We start from the raw sequence: 11,002 nt of genomic DNA, 5'->3' as shown, positions 1-11,002 counted from the left end.
CTTGCATGGCAAAAGACGCTATAAGCTAAGTAAAAGACAGTGAGAAACTGGTAAAAATATTTGCAACTTCTGATAGTTAATATCCCTAATATTAACTTCTAAAAAATGAAGAAGAAAAAGGCTAACAACCCTACAGAAAAAGGGGCCAAAGATGGGAACAAAAAGTTAATAGAAAAAGAAATGCGAATAGCTCTTACTTGAGGTTCTCAGAACCTCAGTCATAAGAAAAATTGCAATTTAAATTACACTGACACACACACAAAACTTGTACAGAATCTCTTAACAGCCTTATTCCAAAGAGTCAGAAACGAGAGACCACCAGGCATCTGTCAGGAGAGAATGGGCAAACACGCTGCAGTATCCAGGCCGGACAGTGGGGTCCGGCTCGCCAATAAAATGGAACTGACCACCGCTACTCCTGGGTCAGTCTCAACACTGCTGCGCAAAAGCCGCAGACACGGAAGGACACACACCGCGATTTCATTTATGTGACACTCTAGAACAGGCAGAACTCACCTGTGGCGAGAGAACATTATGGATGGAGGGAGGGAGGCAGGGAGGGAAGAAGGGGCAGGGGCAGGGGCTGGCTGGGGGTTTACGGGCACATCAGGAGGGAGGACGCTGTGTCTTGGATGGAGTGTGTGTCACATGGTTATACCCCTCTGTCAGCACACTGAACTGTATACTTATGATCTATGTAATTCATAGTATGTAAATTCTACTTCAAAAAAAAAAAAAAAAACACTGATATGCAATTTCTCAGTTCTCTGGCAGAAAAATCCAAAGGTTTTGCAACATACTCCGTCAGAGAAGCTGTGGGAAAACAAAAAAGGCCAAACACTGTAGCCCTTTGGAGATACATTAATACACACACTCACCATTACACTTCTAGGAATCTCATCCCAAAGATACACCGGCAGGGGTATAAAAAGATGCTTACGCACGGCTCTTCCTTACAGTCTGTCTGTGGTAGGCAAGGCTGGACGTAAGCCACATATTCAGCAGCAGGGTACTGAATGAGCGAGCTGAAATGCATTCACACAGTGAGTTCCATGTGACTAAAAAGAAGTAAGGATTATCTGTATACCACTATGGAGTGACTGCAAGGCTGTATTTTTAAGTGGGAAAAAAAAACAGAAGGGTTAACCATAAAAAAGGGTTAGCCTTAATAATTTCTTTAGAGGGGAGGAGGGGATAGGGTCGAGGGAACAGGACAGGAGTAAGAAGCTGGAGTGTACCTGCGGTGTAGACTTAACTTTGGAACCACGTGAATAGTTTTTATAATTGTAGCACGAAATCGAATTTTAAATGTCATAAAACCTTGCAAGTAAAATGAAACAAATTTGATTTTGGTTGTAAATCCACACTGAGAAGGACTGTTTCATTCCAAGTGGAATTGAAACAATATGCATCTCTAGTAGGATATACCTTAAAAACAAAAAGAATTACCCCCAAAAAGCCCCTACCACTGTTTTTAGTAACCTTTAGTGGCGGTGGCGTGTGGATATTTAATCACCATCGCAGGCGACGTGGGGAAAAGCAAGTAGGAAACTGTATTGGTGTTGCTGGGAATTAGGATTGTGGGGGGTGAGAGGAAAGCTAATGACCTGAGTGGGTAAGTCCCGCAGAAACCCTGCAGTCCCGAAGCGGAGTGCAAGTACTATGTGACCCTACGCTGTGTCCAGCTCCGTCCCCCAGGAGGGCTTAAAGATGATGGCCAACCTGTTAACGAACAAACCCAGTGCCCACGTCTCACTCTGAAGGGTGGAGGGCCCGAGGATGGCCGCCCGGGGCTCTGCAGCGGGCCCTGTGCGGCGTGAGCCTAGACACCCAGTAGCAGGACGCAAAGCGGAGAGGCCCGCTGAGGAAGCTCCCGCTGGCCAAAATGGAGCAATTCGGGCATCCGCAGAGATTCAAGTGCATTCGATATGTTCAAATTCAAGAGTTCTAAGTAATAATAATAAAACAACACCTTCTCTAGTCATCTTTGGTGGATGCTTTGGTCGCGAACCAAGTTATTTTTTAAATGGTAATTAAAACCAATTATGTCATTTTTTTTTTTAATATAGATTGTATTTTGAGGTAACTAAATAATTGCTGTGGAAAACTTTACTGTATTTCAATGAATATCACCTTTTCATAGCCTCTAAATAACTAGATTTAGACAAGGATCATTAATGGTTGCTAACATCACGACAAAAGGCAGTCAGGCATTACATAGCCTCGCTAGAACACAGCACTGCCTATGAAGTCGTCACGGCAAAAAAAATTAATTAATTAATTAATTAAATTCAAATCTCAACCTAATCAAGCCCCAGGTTTCACTACCAGTGCATGGAAATACAGGGCACAGAGAGGCCCTAAGTGGTCCTGAGGAATGCAATCAGCAAAATTGGTGGGAAACTTCCGGATAAATAACAACAAAAATTACAAGGAAATTTTTTAAAAAGAGAAGAGAATCCTATAGATTAAAAAAAAATATTTAAAGGCATAGCTCAACTGCAGAAGACACACCTATATGATACTGCGTTCTTCAGGCACCTAATGTAACAGGCGCTCACTGAACACTTCATCCTGCATCCAGACACACACTACTTCTTTCCCGCTAAGTGCTGAACTTGAAACAACATGTTGCTTTTTTCTGAGTAGTTACAGATTACAGACTCTAGCCTTTGTGATTAAGCACGTATTTAATGCAAATGAAATAGAATTTCTATTCCTCATTATGACTTTATTCTAATTTTACTGATGTGGTCGAAAGCTCCAGATTTTATAGATTGTCGATTGTCTTATCTTCATTCTGAGTGTCCTTTACAGAGTGATATGCTTTTAATTGCTAAACTTCATCCATTATTTACTTCAGATAGCAGAGCTTGTAGCGAGTGAATTTTTTGACCAAGGAGACAAAGAGAGAAAAGAACTCAACATAGAGCCTACTGTAAGTATGACACCTTGTCGGTAGGAATTATTCAAATACTTTCATTGTAAACTTTTTATGCTTCGAGATTTTCCTTAAGAACACAATTTATCTTCGTTTTACCTTTTAAATGACGCAGTGCTTGCGACATTCACGATAACCAGCAGCACCGAGGTCAGCGTGTGCATGCCGGTTGTCATTCCCTATTTAGGATCAGTCCTCAGAATCTCTGTGTTGAGGGCCCACGGATTTTAAAGGTTTCAGTGTACTACCCATGGATCTCAAACACAAGAGAAAGATTCTTCTTAAATCCTTTCTATCTTTTGGAATGAGTTTTTCCTGAAAATGAAGCATAGTCATTTTTTTCGATTCGGGTCAACATGTGCTGAGCCCGTCCATGTTAAATGACGTGGTTAGGGGAGACCCCTCCTCTGTCCAGCCCCCCACCCCGCCTTCGTCCTCAGCTGGGCACAGCCGGCGTCTGCTGGTCTTTCTGTTTCCCGGCCTTCTGTGACGGAACGGCAGGCTTCTTCAGAAGCTGAGAGTCCGTGTCATGTGGGTGGCAGGGTGACACAGCCAAAGGAGAGTTCGCTTCATTTAAATGAGCACTGACAGACCCATTGCGTCATGGAGGTCCCGTCCATGTCACTGCTCACCACCAGCAGTGACAGCTGCCCAGTCCTCGCTCGAAAAGCTGTGTGTGAGCTGAGCTGTAGTTAGCTGCGGCCTCCTGCCCTCCCACAAAGCCGAGGGTGTTCGATCCCCATCAGCAGACTGCTGAGCGCCCGTGTGTTCTCCAAATACACGGCACTGCTTGATTTCACATGAGCAAGAAGCTTCAGGTCGTTGACTGACTATGGGTCAGCAATCGGTTTTGGGGCTGGTGTGGGGAGCATCACAGCTGGACGAACAAGGCAGAGGATCGGGGCCTCCCTGAGCCTGGTGCTGGCGGGAATGTAGGAGGCTCGCGGAGGGAAGGATAGGGAGGTGTGGGTCGGGCCGTGCTCAGCTGGCCCAGTCACGTGTCGTTTTTAGAGCAAACACGCATTGTGCTCGTTCAGTCAGAGCAGCTCCGTGCGTCTGTTTCTGTGTTTTCAGGATCTCATGAACAGGGAGAAGAAGAACAAAATCCCAAGTATGCAAGTCGGCTTCATAGACGCCATCTGCTTGCAACTGTATGAGGTATTTATATGAAAGCTAAACTTAACACTTATGAATTAAAACGTGGAGGAGACTGAGGTGACTCGCACTAGGCTTACATGTCGTTCCTTTCACTGATGAACACGTGGCTGGCATTGAATGAGGAACATTTCATCTTCACTATTTCACAAAACCTTGAATTCATCGTGTATAACTGTGGAGTGTCTACTGTGTGCTAGGCTCTAGCAGTCAGAGGGCCCACTGTGTGCTCAGCGCTAGCAGTTTCTTTTTGAGTGTAAGTTTTTGGCCTAAGTAGAGAAAAGTCATTATGCAACTCTTTCCCGTTGCATAGTGTAGCTTTACTATTAGCAAGTGTTTTATGAGAATTGAAAGGCGGCTGGAAGAGTATTGCCAGTCCCTGTCCCCATACACCTGCTGGCCTGGGATTCTTATTTTTTTAGGTAAAGATAGTCTCCCTAAACCATCAGTTTACGGGTTTAGATGTTTATGACCCGAGCACAGAGGGTAGATGCCGCCCTGTGTTTAAAAGTTTAAACAGGAAACTCCTAAGTTTCACCCGGGGAAAGAGCACTTTCCAGGAGCGATCACAGAACGTCGAGGCCAGAAGAGACCCGGGGCCTTGTAATGCAGACACCTCACGGATTCAGTAATGGAGTCGGCGTGGGGGCCCCCCTTCCTTGCGCGGGGACCCACCCCAGCCGAGCAGGCGCGCCTGGAGGCCGTTCCTGCCCAAGTCCAGCGTTCCAGCCACCAGAAGCAGCGGACGAAGAAGCGGGGGCTCCGGAGGCGAGAAGGAAGAGGGCAGGGCGGAGGGCCGGCAGCGCGGAGCGGCGGTGCCCTGCTCTGGCCCGTCTTCGGCGTTCTGCCGTTGGCTCCTTTGTGGAGGTGGCTCAGAGCAGTTCCCAGCATCCCTGGGCTTCTGTGGTCCCAGCAGATGCGTTCCTCATCGACGGGGCGAGTGCCTCAGCTGAAGATAGCAGGGTCTCTCTTGATCCCCCCCAGCCTGGAGATCCAGTCGGAGTAACACACCACCCCGGCAGATCACCCCTGCATTTGCTACGTGTGCAAGGGTCACCTCGTGGAACCCGCCTTTCAGTTCTGTGTATACTGATGTGTTTCTCCTGCTGTTCATTACAGAAGTGTTCATTCGTTATGAGAAAACAAAGATGAAACCCTTTACGATTCCACCACTGAGATAACCGCTGTAAACGTGTCAGTGTACGTGCTCTGTGACGTTTTCATATTTTTTTCCCGTCACAAAATGGCTTGTTGCAATTCATAAGACATCGTAATGCACATCTATGGTCAGTGTGTTTCTACAATGTTAAAGACTGCAAACAGTAATACAAATTACATAACCCTGCTGTTGGGTATTTAAATCATTGTTTCTCGATCATAAAGGAATCTGCAATGAACATTCTTTTATCAATATTCATAGCACTGTAGTTGGCACAGCAGTGACATCTGCATAACCTTGGGATTGTAAATACTGATTCCACACAGCATTATGAGCTAGTCACTATTAGAATCTTGGATGAAAATCGAGGTAAGTCCTCTGTATGAAACCATTTTGTGGAAGACCACGGGGCAGCCCACGCTCAGGTGCACTCCGGGAGAACCGGCAGAGCTGGGGACGCGGCGGGACAGCTCACGGTCTGTCTCCACGGACAGGGACGTCGGTTTGGAACCTGTTTGCTCTGGTCCGCGTAGCTAAAGAGGAACGCTCACCGGTGATCCCAGCGTGCGGAAGCCCCGCCCGGGCCTGCACCGAGTGTGGGAGGTGGCCCTTCCGTGTGGGCCTGGGGACAGGCAGCTTCCCGGCTGCCACCTAGTGTCCGCTCTCTTCCTTCCTGCAGGCCCTGGCGCGCGTGTCAGAGGACTGCTTCCCTCTGCTGGACGGCTGCAGGAAGAACAGGCAGAAGTGGCAGGCCCTGGCCGAGCAGCAGGAGGAGGCGCTGGTCAACGGGGAGAGCGGCCAGGCCAAGAGGAGCTGATGGCCCGCCGAGCGGCGCGGCGCGTACTGCGTGTGCCCGTCCGCCACACGGGACACGGGACACGGGACACGGGACAGGTCTGGCGTGGACTTGCCACTGCCGTACCTTAACTTCTGCACAGCTTTTGGGAGCACAGCATGAATTGTCTTGAGGGGACCATTCCACATTCGTGTATTGGGTTTATGCCGCTGAGCTGAGCTGAGCTGAGCTGGTGGGTGCCGCCCCTCAGCCGTGGCCGTGGCCGGGGGAGCTGGGCACTGGAGCTGGCAGCTGCATTCTTGCACTCAGGTTGGTTTTTCTGCTTGGGGATTTTAAATAATTGGTTTTGTGGTTTTGGAATGACCAATCTTTCCAGAATGTTTGGAATCTTTTCTTTCTCAAAAATAGGCTAGGAGCAAATTGAATATGTGATGTGACATTTAAAACCTTCACAGGAAGAGGAAACTTGTGGGCTGAGTGGATTTTAAGGGGGAAGTGGGAGTATCTGTCAGCAACGTGTTAGCTTAACAAAAATACTTAAAACTCTGAAACAAGTGGAAAGTACTATGAGGCGGTATTGTACAGGAAAGGTGTCCTTTAACTGATTGCACTGATTTTATTGAGGGATGAGTATGACCCCGAAGTGAGATGCCTGTCAGTTCTGTGGGGAGGCACTCTGGACAGGCAGTGAGTGTTTTAAATGTTGGTTCCTTTTTTTCTATATCTTCCCCATCGTTCATATTACAAACCATAGTTTATAAGTGAACAGTTAAACTCTCAGCAGGAAGGCGAGAAAAAAGTACTAATTGCAGCACTGACCTGAAATATGACCATAGATCAGAGGATACAAAATGAATGTTTTTTCTTGTCAAATGAAGTATAGAGGAAAGTTTTAATTAATAAACAGCAGAGGCCGCCCTTCCTGTTGGGGTCAAAACGGCAGGAGGGGAAGAATCCTTAGGCCTGACGACTTGGCAGTGCCGAGCCTGTGGCCGAGCACCTGCCCTACTCCAGCTTACAGGGCTGGTCAGCCAGAAGCCTGGATGTTTGGGTACGGACTCTAACCGTGGCCCTGAGCTTGGAGACGGTGGTGTTTACTTCTGGTAGCTTTCAGTACGTTTAGAAAATGAACGTTTTCTTAGAATTTGAGCCCACTTAAGCAGTGTGCCGCTCTGTCTGGTACTGGAGGAGGAGGTCAGTGAGCCAGGCGGCTGGCTGGGGAGGCCATCTCCAGGTCGGCGGGGATGTTTGGGCTTGAGGAAGACAGGTGTTGTTTGGTAACCCCCTTCCAAAAAGTCCGAGTTTCTGCCTCCAGTTTGGATAGAAATCTCTTGGGGATATGGTATGCAGCATGAGCAAAGACTTTTCACTAAAACTTTGTTTTCCATCTGCATCATTTTTCTCTAAACTGCCTAAAATTCAACATGTTCATTAAGTTTTTAAAACTGAGTGTGTATATTTATCTTGACATAATGTGGCTTTATTCTTACCAGTCAAGTAAAAAAAAGGGGCGGGGTGGGGACCAAATTGTATGGCCATGACTTTGTAGTGGTAAAGGAGGGTCTGGACGCTATCGACTGTTGAATGCTGTATGGATTACCGTCATGATCCTTGTATTTTCAGGGTGTTATTCTATTTTTATCTTACGTCACACAGATGAGATCTATAAGGTACCTCTTGGTGGCACTGGTGTGTAAATTGCAGACTGTCACTGAAATAATGTATCTACATACTGGTATAGGCCTGTGCATGCATACATATTTCCTTAGCATAGAAAATTGTTTCAAGAGTAACTGTCTTTATCTTTTTATCGTACACATTGTGATGTAGCAGTTATGCTAAAATCTGTAGTCACATACTTCAATAGTTTGTTTAGACCCCTCTGATGGATGTCACTGAAATTTTTAAAGACATTAGACTATGTATGCAGGATTTTTATGTGTGCCACTTTAACAGTCAAAAAGGTAGATTAGAAATTGGTTTACCTTTAGATAATGGTTGATTTTACTTTACTAGTTCAGAAATTAAAAGAAGTTGGGCAGTGCTATGCCTGTTTATCATTGAATGTCTTAGTCCATACAGAAGAACAGTTCTTCTTTAGAACTGGTTAGTTGGCTCAAATAATTTTAATTTTTAGAAAAGTCATTCCATACATTAATATCTGGTACACGGGCACAAGTCAAAGTTTTCATCCTCACGTGAATATTTCTTTTCCAGTATCTTAAGTCGGAAAAATATATATATAGTCCTCCCCTACCTCACCCTATATTTATATTACTCATGACTAGCAAGAAGTTGTTCTCATTCTAAAGTATCTTGTTTTTGTTATAGCTGAGTAACATTACACAATTTCATTTCAATTTTCAGCCCAAAAAGGCCCCACAGTTTTATTAAGTTGTTGAAAAGATGTCTGTGAAAATGCTCAGCCTTGTATTTTCAGAAGACTGGCCTTTGCCAGTCACAACCTGTGTGAACTTGTGCAGGTCACTTAGCACCTGTGTGCCTGAACAAGCAGTGTCGTTAAAGGGGTAAGTTTGGGCGAAGCCTGTCTTCACGGAGAATGTCACAGAAGGCAGCTGCGATGTCAGCCCTGACGGGCCCCGGGAACACTGTCAGAATGGGACATGGGGCTACAGAGCATGGTGATCTAATCCCACATGCCATTTCCAAGACTGAAAACGCAAAACAGCGCACTCACCCGGCCTCTCACGCAGACGGCTAGCGAGTGAGGCTTGGGGCTCTGTGGGCCGCCTGTCCCACGGGGCAGAGCCCAGGGGTGGTGTCATCACCACCAAGCTCTCAATTACAAAGAACGGTTTCCTTCAACAGCAGTATGGAGAGAAAGTGCATGAGAATGTACTGGAAATATTGGATTCTGGGAGGAAACTGGTCACAGACACATTCTTGCCTCGCAGTGAAGTGCCTTTATTTTCAGCATAGAGCACAGACGTCTGGTTTTCCATTTTTCTGTGTTTTTCATCAGACTGCACCCCTAAAATCCTACACGCCATCACGAGCACGGCTGCCTGTTCTGTGTGTACGAATCTAACTTAGTGCGAGGGGTGTGACCGCCACGCGGTCCTTGTGCGGCCGCAGCCACAGCGAGGCGGCAGAACCAGCGCTCACGACCGGGACGTGCGTCAACCCGCTCTGCTGAGTCCCTGCCGCGTGCCGGGCCCTGGGCTCAGCCATGGGGACAGTGTGGCAACCGCAAGGCACTCACAGCCCCCGCGGGCCGTGCTGGGGGAGAGGCCTACGCGCTCCTGCCGGTTACCGCGGACACACGGGGCACACTGCCACGTCCGTTTCCATCTGCAACATGTGTTTCGGTCCTCGGAGGGCCGTCGTGACCTGGAACTTGGAAGAACATCTCAGTGGCCGCCCTGTGTTCTCGCAAGTATGACTCACTCAGACCTGAGAGCTTAAGGCTCTCTGGCGTAAGGGACGTCTGACGTGAGGGGGTACACATTCCACTACCTGTGGTATCGTTCCACTCAGCGCTCCTAGACTGTCGCCATGCAGCTGTGGACTCTCCCCCTGCTCCATCACGGGAGCGAGGAAGGAAGGATGAAGGCTCGCTGCGCCTGTCCGTGCACTTCTCAAAAGCCTGTGTAAACACGTCTGAATGAATGTTGCTGAAAATGATGTAAATAGTCGAAAATAGAAATTTCTATTACAGTTTAAGAAAAGGAAACCTACGAATCATCACTAGCCACTGTTAATACCTATTTGTATTCTTATACCTTTTCAATATATTTGAACAAATATATAGTTTCTGGCACTATTTTTGTACTAGGATAAAGGAGTTACTATGTATATTATGTTTAGCTTTTACGTCGTTTTAAATAATTGTGAACGTTGCTTCCTTGTCTCTCCTGTCCCCCACCCTGAGAAGCATTTCAGAGACAAAATCGCTTTAAAGGAACGCTCACCTGCACGGTCCCTACGAAGCCGAGCGGCGTCGGGAAGGTGGTCCGCGGTGCAAATGCTTTGACGCCGTGGTTTCCTCCTTTTGCCATGCTTTGTGAAAATAAAAACAATGAGTGAGTAGATGTGAGTATGGTGTGATTATTAGGGGCTTGGAACTTTGAAGGGGTTATTAAAGGGTTTGGATTTTAGGGGAGGTTAGGGGATTTGAATTTTAAGGGGGGGTTATTAGGGGTTTGGATTTTAAGGGGGCTTATTAGGGAGTTTGGATTTTAAGGGGGGGTTACAGGGCCTGGTTTTAAGGGGGGTTATTAGGGGATTAAGCAGGGGGAACAGGCCAACAGCTGGCGAGCTGAATCGAGCTGACCTGTGGTCCTAGCTGACAATGACGAGGTTAATGACCCTCCCTCGGCCTAGCCTCCTCCAGCAACAGTGTTCTCTGTCAACACCCTTCGCGACCCACTCAAGGGCAGCCTTTCCACACACCTCACTGCAAGATCCCAACCACTATGGACGGCAGTTCTGACTGCCCCTGTGTCGCATGAGAGCTGACCTTAGGGGTCAAATTCTGGCCAAATGGCAGCAACCGGATCTGAGTGTCTAGTTTCAAAGCTACTGTTTATTCCACTTAGCTCTCTTTTTAAATTTTAATTGTAAAAGGTCCTAAATCCACTCTCGGTGGATCAGACGGGTGTGTTCTGGCTTCCAGCTAAAGCCCTTGAGCTCCACTGTGACGGCCAGCACTGCGCCCTCACAGAGCCCCGGGCCCCCTGTGCCTTGGTGTGCATCTAGGGGCGTGCAGCTCTAAGGCGATGCACAGTCTCTCGTCCATGGTGTGCTTCTGCCACCAGACGAGCCCTCCTCTTGTGAACCTCCAGGCTGTGCCTGACTCACAAAGCTAAAGGCAAACATGCACGGAAGCTCTCGTAAAACTGTATTCTAGGTTTTCTGACCACTAGAGGGCACCACAGCTTCACCTGTGTTTAAAGTAATCTTCCCTTACTGGGTACGAGGAATAAAAAAT

At 47.2% G+C, this 11,002-nt stretch overlaps 1 protein-coding gene and 1 long non-coding RNA gene across 5 annotated transcripts in view; one reads left to right on the top strand and one right to left on the bottom strand.

Annotated features, from left to right (window-relative positions):
* PDE5A (phosphodiesterase 5A) overlaps nt 1-10,101 on the top strand; it is a 111,596-nt gene extending 101,495 nt beyond the window's left edge. For all 4 annotated transcript variants that reach the window (XM_023536972.1, XM_023536971.1, XM_011370772.2 and 1 more), the window contains exons 19-21: nt 2,864-2,938; nt 4,016-4,099; nt 5,935-10,101. In XM_023536972.1, the coding sequence (XP_023392740.1) occupies nt 2,864-2,938; nt 4,016-4,099; nt 5,935-6,072 (297 nt within the window). In that variant the 3' untranslated portion in view covers nt 6,073-10,101. The remainder of the gene's footprint in view (nt 1-2,863; nt 2,939-4,015; nt 4,100-5,934) is intronic.
* The window catches only part of LOC105299167, a 15,530-nt gene continuing 14,513 nt past the window's right edge, over nt 9,986-11,002 (bottom strand). Inside the window, exon 4 of the long non-coding RNA XR_896505.2 lies at nt 9,986-10,071. This is a non-coding gene — a long non-coding RNA (uncharacterized LOC105299167). The remainder of the gene's footprint in view (nt 10,072-11,002) is intronic.

Source organism: Pteropus vampyrus, unplaced genomic scaffold (assembly GCF_000151845.1).
Source record: "Pteropus vampyrus isolate Shadow unplaced genomic scaffold, Pvam_2.0 Scaffold174, whole genome shotgun sequence".
Lineage (NCBI taxonomy): Eukaryota > Metazoa > Chordata > Mammalia > Chiroptera > Pteropodidae > Pteropus > Pteropus vampyrus.
This window is presented reverse-complemented; position numbering and strand designations above follow the sequence as displayed.